Consider the following 14,324-nt stretch of genomic DNA (forward strand, 5'->3'; position numbering starts at 1 on the left):
TTCATTGCATTTATTTATGTTGTAACCTGCCCTGAGTCCTTTTGGGGAGAAGGGGTGGGGTATAAATAAACTTTATTGTTGTTGTTCATTTTCAGCAGGTTCATATGCATGATTAAAACTGCCCTAAACTAGACAATCTGCTACAGTGCTTTTGAATCTCTCTTCACCTATGTAACATTATGTATATACACTAAGATTGAGTGTGTGTTATGTGCACATATATATATATATATGCACATACATGTGTATATGTACATAAGAGAGGTAGGCCTCATTTACACTGACATTTGATGCAGTTTCAAACCAGTACTGACGAAAGTGGTTTCAGTGAGCTGATGATTACATAGGAAATCCTGGAACCAGTTTGAGGTTACAGATGTTGATCACGCAAACAACAGAGAACTAATAAGAATGAGGAGCTTGCTTTCCTGGGCATTCATTGTCTAGCTGCCACAGTTTGAAGCTAGCTTCAAACTGTATTAAATAGTCAGTGTAGATGGGACCACAGAGAGAGAGAAACTGAAAGACAGAGAATGTATAGTCGCAAATAAAATACCCAACTAGTGTGGCCATGGTTCTATCAAGCAAAGGTTCTTACAGTTCATTGGTGCAATTGGCAGGTTTGTCCATCCTGTGCCCTTCTTTAAGCAGCTTGAAAAGCTCTTCCACTGGAATTCCTGGATATGGAGACCCTCCTAAAGTGAAGATTTCCCACATCAGCACACCAAATGACCATCTAAAAATGGAAAAGAAAAGGAATAGGAACCAGATCAAATTTACCAAGACCAGTGGCAATCTACCTTTCACAACACAAAAACACAGTTGCTTATTACTTGAGTAGTAAAATTATATCCTTCAAATGAATACATAATTGTGGCCCTCCAGATGTTTTTGGACTCCAGCTCCCATCATTATCATTAGGGGCCGGGCTGTAGCGCAGACTGATTAGTAGCCAGCTGCAATAAATCACTATGAGCAAGAGGTCATGAGTTTGAGGCCAGCCCGTGTCGGAGTGAGCACCTGAAAATTAAAATAAAAGATAGCCCTGCTTGTTGTTGACCTAAGCAACCCGAAAGACAGTTGCACCTGTCAAGTAGGAAAATTTAGGGACTGCTTATGTGGAGATGCTAATTTAACTGATTTACAACACCAGATGAGGAAGTACTCCATCAAAAAGGACTTGTCTTCACAGTGGATGATGAAACAGCAGCTCCTCCTATGGCCGGAATCGAGCATACCCTCACAAAGCCAGAAGCTGGGAAGTTAAATAGCCTCTGTGTTTGTTTGTCTGTGTGTTGTTTGTCTAATGGCATTGAATGTTTGCCATATATATGTACATTGTGATCCGCCCTGAGTCCCCTTCGGAGTGAGAAGGGCGGAATATAAATACTGTAAATAAATAAATAAGCAAAACCATTTTTTAAATCACGTCAGAACTGCTGACAGATGGAAGCTCACCCCGTCTTGAGGATTAAAATTGCCGACCTTCAGGTCAGCAGTTCAGCCAGCACAAGGGTTTAGCCCATTGCACCATTGTGGCTCCTAGAACTAATGATGAAGGATTATGAAGTCTAATATCATTTGGAAGGCCACAATTTACTTGTCCCTGACCTGAAATCTGATTACTCAAAGAAATGTATTTAATGTGCCACAAAATTCGTTGTTGATGATGATGCTACAGACTTTGTTTTCAAAGTTGGCTGAAGGTGTCCAGCCTTCAGCCAACACTGCCAGTTTTTCTACTTCAGCTATCCATAAAAGTAGGATTGGGTAAGGAAAAAAACATCTTTAAGAAAGCAGTAACTCTTTGATTGCTCCCAGTTCTTAGAAGTTGGTATTCCGTAACTATTCTATTCATGTCTGATCATGCAGAAGTGGATCACATCATTCTTTGATCATAAAAAGGCAAATATATGTATCAGACATTTGCATAGGTTCCTGAATGGGGACTGCGAGAAAAGAAGGAAGAATAAAATAATATACACACCCGGGTGGAATGAAAGTTATGTTATTTCTTCCTTCTGCCCAATGCTACATGCAATGTTTTTGGCACTCCAGAAAAGTAATGTTTTGAAACTATACAATTTCCCAAAGAATGACTGCCTTAATGCAGAAAGTTTAGCATTCATTCGTTTGGAAGATGCTTCTACAGTCAGGCTACTTAAAACAGTGCTTTGGAGACATACTTTTGTAAAGAAAGGTTCAAGGGAAGAAAACTTCCGCAGCAAGGAGAAATAGTCATCTTTTCTACCTTTCATGTGCTTTGAAGCCAGCCAGATTAGTAACAGAGCACTGATTTGCAGTCTTCCAGAAAATCCTCACTTTTTAAAGCCACCTTTCAATTTTTACCCTCTTACTGGGCAGAAAAATGGCAACCAAGATTTCAGAGAGGCAACGAGGGAAAAACAAAGTCTACCTACAGTGACAACAATAATATTGTTGAAAGAATGAGTTCATGGAACAGAAGGGAAGCCTAAAATTTCCATTGTTTTATTTGATTTGAAGTCTAATTTAGTAGGATTAAAAATGTTTTTTTCCCCTTTTACACAAGAAAGCATTTTCCAGCTCTTTAACTTGCCAGAATAGAGATGTCTGCTTGGACTACATTAATTTCCCCTGGTGGATCAAAGGTTGCGAGACAAGGTTATATGAGACATATATTATTCTGATGAATGTATTTCTATTACATGCAATTTGGCCCTGGTGAAGGAAGCCGTAAATTCATTAAAAAAAAAGATAAAGGAAGGTTCTATGATAAAGTTACTTACACATCACTTTGATGTGTGTAAACTCTGTCAAATAGAGCTTCTGGTGCCATCCACTTTACAGGCAGCCGACCCTGGGATTAAGATAGAAATATTTTTAATAACTGATTTAACACAAAAGATTAACAATGGTCCATTTCAAGATTCAATTTGACAAAGATTAATCAGATCCATAAAACCACAAGAATTATGTTAAAACACATGAACACTATGTGTAATATGAAAAAATAACTTCAACAGATCTTTTGGTTCATTAATACAGTTGCAATTATCCACTTCTACGGTGACAAAATTTCAAGATGTGGATCCAAAGGTCAGATGCACCATGCTGCCTCCATCTGCTCAGGTAGTATTGTCCAAACAGATAATAAAGCACTTTTCTTTAGTATACTCAAAGACATTATAAAGTAAGATTTTTTAAAAAACGGTTAGGATTAATTATCCCATCCCCCAGTGATAATGGCAAGAGAAGATATTTTTCTCCATTCATATTCAACCAGCAAGTTCAGAACATCGATATAAACACACGGTACCCACAGACTAGGGAACTATTCACAAGCAAGAAGCAACACACTCAGAAATTGTGTTTACACACTTGCTAGAAGCAATTGTTTTCTGTCCCACTTCCAGCTGCTTACACGCTTTAAAAAACTGTTCCCAAAGAATGAAAAATCCTCAGAAGCAAGTTTTCAGCAAAATGGAGGATAAAATCAAGGAAGGGAAGGGAACAAAATCTTGATTTTAGTAGGGTTGCATCATGAAGTACACATCTTGATATAGAAACACATGAGTGGATATTGACCTATTATTACAGCATCCATCACAAATAGTTATTATTGTGTTTGCTGGTATTTGTAAAGGTAGGTAAAGATTTTCCCCTGACATTAAGTCTAGTTGCGTCCAACTCTGGGAATTGGTGCTCATCTCCATTTCTAGGCTGAAGGGCCGACGTTGTCCGTAGACACCTCCAAGGTCATGTGACCATAGGCATGACTGCATGGAGAGCTGTTACCCTCCCGCTGAAGCGGTACCTATTTATCTACTCACATTTGCAAGTTTTCGAACTGCTAGGTTGGCAAAAACTGGGGCTAACAGTGGGAGCTTACCCCGCTCCCCAGATTCGAACCACCGACCTTTTGGTCAGCAAGTTCAGCAACTCAGTGGTTTAACCAGCTGCGCCACCGGGGGCTCTATTGTATTTGTACGAGAGCTATCCACAAAGTATGTTACGTTTTGGAATTAAAAATTAACGAAGTATAGGATAAAATATTTATTATATACAGTTGAAAGCCACACTTCAATAGTATTCTTAAACATAGTCCCCATTCAAAATTAGGCACTGGCGGGAAACTGCGGAGGGTAGGAACTTTCTAAACTCATTAATAGTTCTGAAAAGTGCCTAATTTTGAATGGTGACTATGTTTAAAAGTACTATTGAAGTATGGCTTTCAACTGTACATAATAAATATTTTATCCTATAATTCATTAATTTTTAATTCCAAAACATAACATACTTTGTGGATAGCCCTTGTAGTAAGGATGTAATATAACTTGGAACAGTTAATGTTTGGACTAAAACTCCCAGAATGTGTTCACACTCTAGTTCATATAATCTGAATGTGGAACTTTAACCAAAAGTGCATTGCCAATCTTCTACTGACTTCAGACTGAAAGAAGGGTAATATAAGAACTCTATAAACTAAGACCAAATGTTAACAATTACAAAATGGAAACATTCCATAAAATCGTCCATTGATTACAAAAGAGGCAAATTTATATTTATATTCACTATCTAGTGAATAGTTAAATAACGTGCCACAAGTTTCATGGAGACCATAAAAAGCCAAGGCTAAATCTTATCCTTTATAAAGCATCATGTAACATGTACTCTCCCAGGCTGTGTAAGCAGATAACCTGTCTTTTCTAGTAAAAAGGGGTTAGGAATCCTTACACACTTGCCTATTATTTTCATTTCTTTGATTAAAAGTTAGGCTGCTGTACAAGAAGTCCATTAGGAATACATTTGCCATACTTAAATGCACCATTGAAAAAAGATACCGGATCAAGTGATAAGGCTGCCATCCACTTACATTAGTAGTCTTTTTATAATAATCTATATTGTTGATGTCTCTTGCCAACCCAAAGTCGGCGATTTTCATTACATTATTTTCAGTCACCAAAACATTCCTCGCTGCTAAATCTCGATGGATGCACTGAAAAAGAAAAAGAACATCAGTTTATAGATATGAGGACACATTCTGGGTAACCAGATTTTCAGCTGGTTATGTCTTCTAGACCACAAAATCTGTACTGCTCCACTGAGATACACCCATGCTAGTGTAACCCTAAATAAAATGTTATGAGAATGATGTGAATGTTTTAAATGTCTGCTGTGCAATTAAAATATGGGAGATTTGCCAAAGGTGTGGGAACACAAATTTATGCAATCACCAGTGCCCTATGAGAAAGAACAGGTGTAGCATAACCCATTGTATTAGTCTAATTTAATCCATACAATATTGGATATATTATACAGGATGATATCTGGCATATCTCAAACCCATGTGCTGTATATAAAGAAACTGTGAAAGACAGATTTTTTTGAGAAATTGGAAGACCCTTGGAAAATTCTGGGCCAACAGAACTGAGGAAAGATGGAGTAAAAATGTAGCAGATTTCGTTAGCAAATTTAATTGGATCTTGGAAACACATTTCCCTCCTCAATCCTCCTTATGGCAGACCCTGACAATGTTGTCATGGAAGTATTTTTCATGCACTGTGCTTTACTCTCCATTAAAACCATATTTAAATGTATGCCACTTTCAAGAAATGTGTATACAAACCCTTTTTCATCAGTTCAGTTTGCACATAATTGTAAGTCATAATAAGTGAGACTAGTACTTGCTCAGAGCACCTATTTACCCTTACTTGCTCCTCACACCAGCACAGACAACTAAACAAACCAGAAACATCTATAACGTATTTGTCGAGAATTATGGAATCAAACTGGAATTCTTGGCTTCTTTATAAACCAGCTGAATTTGAAACCAAGAATTAACCATGGTTTCAGATTCAATATTTTAGGAAAAGTACCAGCCAAGAATCCTAATTCAGACATAATAATAAACTAGAGCTAGAAGTCGCTTGCATACAGCATCCTATTCAATTCTACTAAGTCAGTCTTCATAGACATTCTAGGTAAAGTTACTGAAATTATGAGTCTTGTTAACCAGTTGAAGATTTAAAAAGAGAAATGAGGCTTTACGATATCAGTCCATCATTACTGATATTACAGTATTTATTTATTTACAGTATTTATATTCCGCCCTTCTCATCCCGAAGGGGACTCAGGGCGGATCACATTACACATATAAGGCAAACATTCAATGCCTTGACATAGAACAAAGACAAAGACAAACACAGGCTCCGAGCTGGCCTCGAACTCATGACCTCTTGGTCATAGTGATTGGTCTCAGCTGGCTGCAGCTGGCTGCTCACCAGCTTGCGCCACAGCCCGGGACTATTACAGTAGTAACTGCTAAATATGAATACAGTCGGTTGTCCACATTTGCAGCTTGAACTTTTGTGGATTTGATTAATATGGTCTAACTGCCCCAAATTTCAACTTTAGCTGAGGTCTATGTAACTCCTAGAAAAGGAGTAGCTCATGGACCTCTGAGGTCATGTATGCTTCCCTTTCACGATGTCCCCATATATGGGGAAAACTCACCTTAAAAAATGAGAAGTACAGCTCTTGGAACTCTCTATATCAGTGGTGGTGAACCTATGGCACATGTGCCAGAGGGGGCACACAGCACCTTCTCTCCTAGCACATGTGACATTGTCCACCCATGTTCTCCATCCCACTCCCTGCTCACTCACCCCCTTGCTTACCTGCCCCCGTTCACTTGCTCTCCCCCCCTCGGTTCGGGCACTCTGTCTCTTAAAGGCTCACCATCACTGCTTTTGATGATTAGGAATTCCCCTTCTTTTAAACAATATATACAAAGTTCCTCTAAACCTTATTTAGTCTCCAACCCTTTCTAAAATGGAGAACGTACAATTGCAAGTGGACTCCTGAAAGTGGACATAACCTACAATAGGACTCCCATAACTGCAGATCTTATCCATGGTTTCACTTACCCATACTAGGGGAAAATGATCTCTCTAGGAATTTGCTGGATCCTCCACCTGATTCTATGGCAGAGTTTCTCAAACTGTGCTCCTCCAGATGTTTTGGATTTCAGCTCCCATAATTCCAAACAGCTGGTAAACTGGCTGGGATTTGTGGGAGATGAAGTCCAAACTTGGAGGAGCACAGTTTGAGAAGCACTGTTCTATGGTATCCCCCCCTGCAGAAATTACCCCAGTTCCATTGGAGGACCTGGCAAAATATCCTCTCTAGAAATCTCAAGATCCTTCAACACAACTCTATGGTATGCTGGGACAACAATTCCCATTATTGGGAGAAAGGCAGGATATAAATGAATAAAATAATAATACATGATAATTATCTGGAGGGTTGCACTTTGCCCATCCCTTCACTAGAGACTCTTAGAAAAAGATAAAATTACAGAAATAGTAAAGGGAATGGAGCAATATACTTATCTGGTGAATAAAAGAAGACAATTACCTCCCAAAAGACTATTTAGTCATTTTAAAGTCTTCTAAGAAAATGAGTTGATATCCTTAAAAGTACCCAAGTAACTTGTGCCAAATGTTCTAAAAACAGTTCTAAGAACCAAACTAGATTCCCCTGCCAGTTAAATGCTATTGATTTTATCTCCTGCTACTGAAACACAGCTCCATTGTACACAGTGATATCCAATGATTATTCTCCGCCTTCTTTATCAGACTGTTTTTTTTTTTTAAAAAAATGAAAGATTACAATCAAATCTATCCCCCAGTAATTACGAGAGAAGTCTCTTGGAAAACAAAGTTGAGTCTCACTTCTCCTGTTTCAAAAAATCAGTGTGCTATAAAATTGAATCAATTTTTATCAGGATTGTACATTAAATTGACTGAACAAGAATTAATAGAATAGTTTCTAATTTTGTATATCCCTTTGGTTTGTACATAACATATTTAGTTTCACATGAACATACCAATTCAGGGTGGCTAAATTTCACAGACGTATTTTTAAAGAAATTTAATGTGCTACATGATTGCATGATAATTCAGTGGAAGAGTATATCGTACTTTGCATAAGCAGACAGTTCTAGGTTTCATCCCTAGCATCATCTATGAAGGAAGCACACTGGAAAATCTGGCAAGTCACTGCTGGAACATACTCTCCAACCTTTCACAAATGAAATGTGTGTTGACAATGACAACACACACTTTAACATGTGGCCAAGTAACATCAAAGTGAAGTTAAAACTACACAGTCCATCAACAACAAACATTTTCTTGGTATTTTGGTTTTTAGGCCTGTCACTATAGTTATTTGGGGCACTGGTTCAGAAAATGTCATTGGATAGACCACATCAGCTCTAGTTGCTTAGATATGGCTATTGTGATTCTTTATGGGCAATCAGATGCTGATTGGTGCATGGCAGGGGTCCTCAAACTTTTTAAGTAGAGGACCAATTCACAGTCCCTCAGACTGCTGGGGGGCCTGACTATGATGAAATAGTCCAAAATTAGGATTGTTGTTGTGTGCCTTCAAGTCATTTCAGACTTAGGTCAACCCTAAGGTCACAAAGAGTCGGAAACGACTGAATGAATAAACAACAACAAAGTCTAAAGTTTAGGACAGAGGCCAGGTAAATGACCTTGGAGGGCCACATCCAGCCCATGGGCCTTAGTTTGGGGACCCCTGATCTAGACGATCTCATAAGACTATAGGTAAGCACAGAGACCTCCAAAGACCATCTAGATGGACTCATAAAACCATAGGTAAGGAAAGGGACCCTCAAAGGCCATCTAGATGATCTCATAAGGCCATCAGAAGACCACAGATAAGGAAAGGGACCTCAAAGACCATCTAGATGGTCTCATAAGACCATAGGTAAGGAAAGGGACCCTCAAAGGCCATCTAGACAGTCTCATAGCACCATAGGTAAGGAAAGTGACCTCCAAAAGCCATCTAGATGGTCTCATAAGGCTCTAGATAAGCAAAGAGATCTTCAAAGACCATCTAGATGATCTCATAAGGCCATAAGTAAGCAAAGAGACCTCCAAAGACCAGGTAGATTTAGGTCAACCCTAAATTTAAAGTTTAGGACGGGCCAGGTAAATGACCTTGGAGGGCCGCATCCGGCCCACAGGCCTTAGTTTGGGGACCCCTGGTGTATGGTATATGTTCAGTGTCTAAAAAATAGAGCTGATGGGGGCAATCTATGCCATTTTTTGAATCAGCAGGCCAAGTATACCCAGTATATTTGAGGCACCAAAATGTGTGTTGGCTATTGAGGAAGAACACATAAGCTAAGAGTTGTTGCAGTAGTATGCTAATGCCAAAGCCCATGGGAAGGACTTTGGCATTCCCATTTTCCATTCCCTCTTCTTTTCCTTGTTGAGTTGAGTGCAAACTTTGAACTAATTTTTTAGCAATTGAAGGAAGTTGTGGATAAAGGAGAAAAGTGGGGGAGAATAGGAAAGAAAATGGGGCATTTTAAAAGCAGGTGAAAAAGTGGGATGACAGAGGCTCAATCAGGACTATTGTTGCCAAATTGGCAAGATGCTGGTATGTGGAAATTGTGGGGCAGACAGACCAAATGCCTTGACTTTGTACAAGTTGTTGTGTGCCTTCAAGCTGTTTATACTTATTGTAACCCTAAGGCAAATCTACCTAGGTTTTTCTTCTCAATATTTATTCAGATGGGACTAGCCATTGCCTCCCTCTGAGTGTCATTTGCCAAAATAGTATCTATTCACTATAAAGGATGAATTATTTTGAACCCAAAATGCATTTGCAAAAGGCTGAAATCAGGCCAATCTGTTTTCCCTTGAGATATCAAACACACATGCTAACTAGTCTTCTGAAACACACCAACTTCATGTTGAAAGACCATGATTCTATGTTGTTAGTTCCTTGATTTTGAAGAACATTAGTAATGAAATTTCTAACTGTTCTCCTTCCCTTACCCTTTTCCCCCTTCACATCAACACCTTTCTGACAATGTGCAATTGACCTTTTGTGACTTAGAAATGAAGTCCTGCCCGCTGTTGGAAACCAGAGCTAAGTTTAAGGAGTTCTGTCAGGAGTAATAAAAGGTAGGACAAAGTAGTTGCAAAACTACCAGATTTTCATCCGAGAAACTTTATTTCTGTAAGACCACAGTGCATCTGATCTTACTAATACACACTCTCTTTTCATTAAAATTATGATCTGCCTTGTTATTTGCTTAAATCCTATACTATTTAACTTTCATCTCACACACACACACAAGTCAAAAATTGTAATAATCTCTTACTCTGATTGAAATTCACTTTGAAATCTATCAGACAGTATTAAATTCTGAAATAATAGTTTTGGCAAGGAAAGGGCATATATATTGTTTAAGAAATTAATAAATGTAAACATTCTATCAATAAATTATGTCTGTATTTATTTTATTTATGCAAATACGTATCTTCTCTTCTCACTTCTGAAACTTGCCCATCATTCTGGGTAACCAATGGTACTTAAAACCAACGATGACATACAATAAAATTCCACCCAAATCAACAACAATAGATGCAAAAACAGGCATACATGGTTGGTAAAACAAAGATATTAGGTTAGATCAAGGGTCCCCAAACTAAGGCCTGGGGGCCACATATGACCCTTCGAAGCCATTTATCCAGCCCCTGCCATTTATCCAGTTCCCTCTTCCTCTGTCGAGGAAGGTGCATGCGGCACGGAGTAGGAGGGAAAGGCGCACACCTTTCCCGTCTTCTCCCTCGCCTGGTGCATGCCTTCCAAAGCTTTGCTTGTTTATAATGGTATTTTAATTATTATTTAATTAATGATTAATTATTAAGGGGTGCTTTGCTAGTGCTTTTGGTGCACAAAGGGAGAAGGAAGTTGGGCTAAATGGCCAAAGGGGTCTCTTCCAACCCTCTTTATTATTTTTATTATGATTATGATTAACATTGAGGCTGTATTTATTCCTGTTTTGTTTTTTTATTTCAAAATAAGATATGTGCAGTGTACACTGCATAGGAATTTGTTCATAGTTTTTTGTTTTTTTTAAAAAAAGCTATAGTCCGGCCCTCCAACCGTCTGAGGAACCGTGAAGTGGCCCCCTGTTTAAAAAGTTTGGGGACTCCTGGGTTAGATGTTTCCCTTAGAAGGCCAGACTGCTTTCTTCCCTGCTGACCTTTTGCCAGAAGATAAATATAAACGAACTTCTGCCTAAATAACTGCCTTTTTCACTATTGTCTTAGGGTGCTTCTACACTGGCCAAAATGTGAAGAGAACTGGCATTAAAAGGTCCGATTCCTTTTGCAGTTTGAGGACACATGCAAGTGGAAAACCCAACCTCATTGACCCGGTTGAGGGGAGGGGTTAACCACACAGCCCAGCCGTGCAGACACCATATCGGCACTGTTGGGGCATGACCAGTACCATCCTATCCTTCCTGATGCCTCTTGCCTGAGTGTGATAGAGAAACAGGACAGTTTCCTGCAATGGCAAGGAGGCTTTCCCTTTGCTTTGGAGCCAAACTTGGGGGGGGGGGGGGATAAAGAGGCTAGGCTGACACTGCCATCTCACCTCCCCAGGATGGCTGTGGGGACACCACATGGAGCCATGGATGGCAATCCCAGGTATCTGTCTCCACTGCCTCAATAGCTGCAAAGATCTGGATATTTTCACCTGGGTGTTATAAAGTGCCCTAAAATATTTACCCTGGTTTACCCTGCATTGGCTTGAGTGTGTCATTTGGCTGGCCCAGGCTAAAGTGACATCTACATTGCATTCTCTGGCAGTACACATGAGCCCCAAGTCAAGGGAAATGTTTCAGATGGAAAAGTTATATTTTGGGGACAATAAGTCCTAGTATGGTCATGTTAGTTGGAAATTTCAGCCATTTCCACATTTGCTGGGACCTTGTGCATTCAATTGTAGGACTTTCATATCTGATTCATAATTCCGCATTGGAAATTCCAATTCATCTTTATTCCTGCCCTCCCAAACAGGTTATCAGTATACCCATAACATCTTTTCAGCAGCCAATTATAGAGAAAAGAAACTATTTGCTGAACAGCAAATAGATAAAATCCCCAGTTTAAATCTTTCCCCCACTGCAAATGTACAAGGTAGTTATCTCCAAGAATGAAGAGTAACTGCTTGAAAAAGAGCAAAGGCCCAATTCAGATCTAAGCTAACATACATAAAGAGTCTAAAATCTCTAGAAGAAATTAAAAGTTTTCCAGAGCCAGTTTAAATGTTAAAGTGTGGATGCCACTGAAAATTGCTCATCTATGGTGGTTTTTCATATGATGTATGTTAAGATGGAGGCAATTATCTCATGTACATTCTCATATGTGTGCTGTACATAACAATTTTGTATATTGAAAAGCTTGATTACACAAGCTTTCAGGTGTTCCATGGTACATCTACATATGGAACAAGATATTTTGGAAAACATTATAGCTTCGCCCTGGAATGTTAATGCAAGCAACCATTTTTGAGTGAACTCTTTGTGGGGTTTGTAATCCTCTCCTGTAGTTAAAGCAAAGGGGCATCAGCTTTGCTGGCACAAAAACACAGAGAAATATTTTTCTTTCATTTTTGGCATCTCCTTTTAAAATAAATTGGTCTAGATAGAGTGATCTCTCCTTTAACCAGAAAGTATAAACATTTTTTATTGCAAGCTTTAAATTGCCTCTTAAAACCTGCTATTTTTGCATTCTTTCAGAATATTTTATTGGCATTCATTAAAGCAAAATACAGGTAGACAATTCTATCTTTTTACATTATTTCTGTTCCGAATAGCAACGCCTAAGAGTATAAGCTCTCTCATTATTTCTACTCATAAGTGACTCCATGACAGCCAAAAAAGTTACCAAAATATAAATATAGAATTATTTGGAGAGCCAGAATGCAGTATTTTATGCATATTTGTTTTATCTCTCAATAGTCAGTATTCTTTGCACTGCTTATGTCAAATCCTTTTTCTTCAGATCCTTTTGGCATCAACACTCACTCAAGCTATTCCTTTTGCAAAGGAGACCATGTAAGCTGTTTTGGCAACTTCATTTTTACATTATATATAGCCAACAAAGCAATGTAGGTCAGAGACTTGTTATGTTTTCTGGATGCTGGCTTACAGATGAGTACCTAACAAATGTTGTTCATCTGCCAAGAAAGGCTGGCAATTGTCATTCACCTGGGAAATGTGAAATGCATACACTTATACTACAATAAAAGAAATAAGGAATGATAGGTTTCCCCACATGTAGTATTAATGAACTGAAATTACAACAGTTCACATAAAAACAAATTCTCTTGGTGGAACACCACAGTGTGGGCAACAGAATTCATTCTCTGAACCATGCCCTCCTAACTGCCACCTGTACAATACCAAGCAATGCCAATAAACCAGAAAGCTTTTTTTCTATTATGTGAGCAAACTTCAGCCTCACACCTACACATGAACTATCATTGAGTCTTTATGTTTATGTTTTTTTATACCCAGTTTATCCTTTCCCAACTTGTGTCTCTCTAAATGTTTACACTATGCCTTCCATCAGCTGTGTAAGCCTGGGAAATGGCAGATGAAGTCAAAAATAAAAGGAGAGTCCCAGGTTGGAAGAGGATTACATAGGCAAATGCTCACTTGCAAATCCAAAGTTGATATTCACAGGACAGGGGACATCAATCTTGAGACACAAACACCACCAGAAACAATGATAAAGAAACCTGCTCATGCACATGAATCAATGCCCAATAGATGGAACAGAACCATTTGAGAACCTCTGAAAGGGTGCATCTACATTGTAGAATTACAGAAAATGCAGTTTGACACCAATTTAACAGCCATGACTCAATGCTATGGAATCCTGGGAGTTGTAGCCTGTGGAGGCACCAGCCGTATTTGGCGCCGGGCTGTGGCGCAGCTGGCTAGTAACCAGCTGCTATAAATCACTACTGACCGAGAGGTCATGAGTTCGAAGCCCGGGTCGGGTTAAGCCTCCGACCATAAAAAATAAAAATAGCCCCGGCTTGCTGTTGACCTAGCAGCCCCGAAAGACAGTTGCATCTGTCAAGTAGGGAAAATTTAGGTACGCTTTATGTGGGAGGCTAATTTAACTAATCTACAACACCATAAAACTGCTCACGAGGAAAAGAATGAGGAAGAACAACCACCAATGGACGGTGAAGCAACAGCTCCCCCTGTGGCCGGAATCGTGAAGCTGGAAAGATGTTAAAAATGCCTCTGTGTCTGTCTAAAACTGAATGTTGTTTGTCTGTTGGCATTGAATGTTTGCCATATATGTGTTCATTGTAATCCGCCCTGAGTCCCCTTCGGGGTGAGAAGGGTGGAATATAAATACTGTAAATAAATAAATAAATAAATAAATAAAGATCTTATGATCCATAGCACTAAACTATACACACACACACAC

At 39.0% G+C, this 14,324-nt stretch overlaps 1 protein-coding gene across 12 annotated transcripts in view; it reads right to left on the reverse strand.

Annotated features, from left to right (window-relative positions):
- The window catches only part of fgfr2 (fibroblast growth factor receptor 2), a 189,406-nt gene that overhangs the window by 7,267 nt on the left and 167,815 nt on the right, over positions 1-14,324 (reverse strand). For all 12 annotated transcript variants that reach the window (XM_062976016.1, XM_008106778.3, XM_062976012.1 and 9 more), the window contains 3 exons: positions 4,856-4,978; positions 2,769-2,839; positions 599-736 (listed from right to left, as the gene is read on the reverse strand). In XM_062976016.1, the coding sequence (XP_062832086.1) occupies positions 599-736; positions 2,769-2,839; positions 4,856-4,978 (332 nt within the window). The remainder of the gene's footprint in view (positions 1-598; positions 737-2,768; positions 2,840-4,855; positions 4,979-14,324) is intronic.

This window comes from Anolis carolinensis, chromosome 3 (genome assembly GCF_035594765.1).
Source record: "Anolis carolinensis isolate JA03-04 chromosome 3, rAnoCar3.1.pri, whole genome shotgun sequence".
Classification (NCBI taxonomy): domain Eukaryota; kingdom Metazoa; phylum Chordata; class Lepidosauria; order Squamata; family Dactyloidae; genus Anolis; species Anolis carolinensis.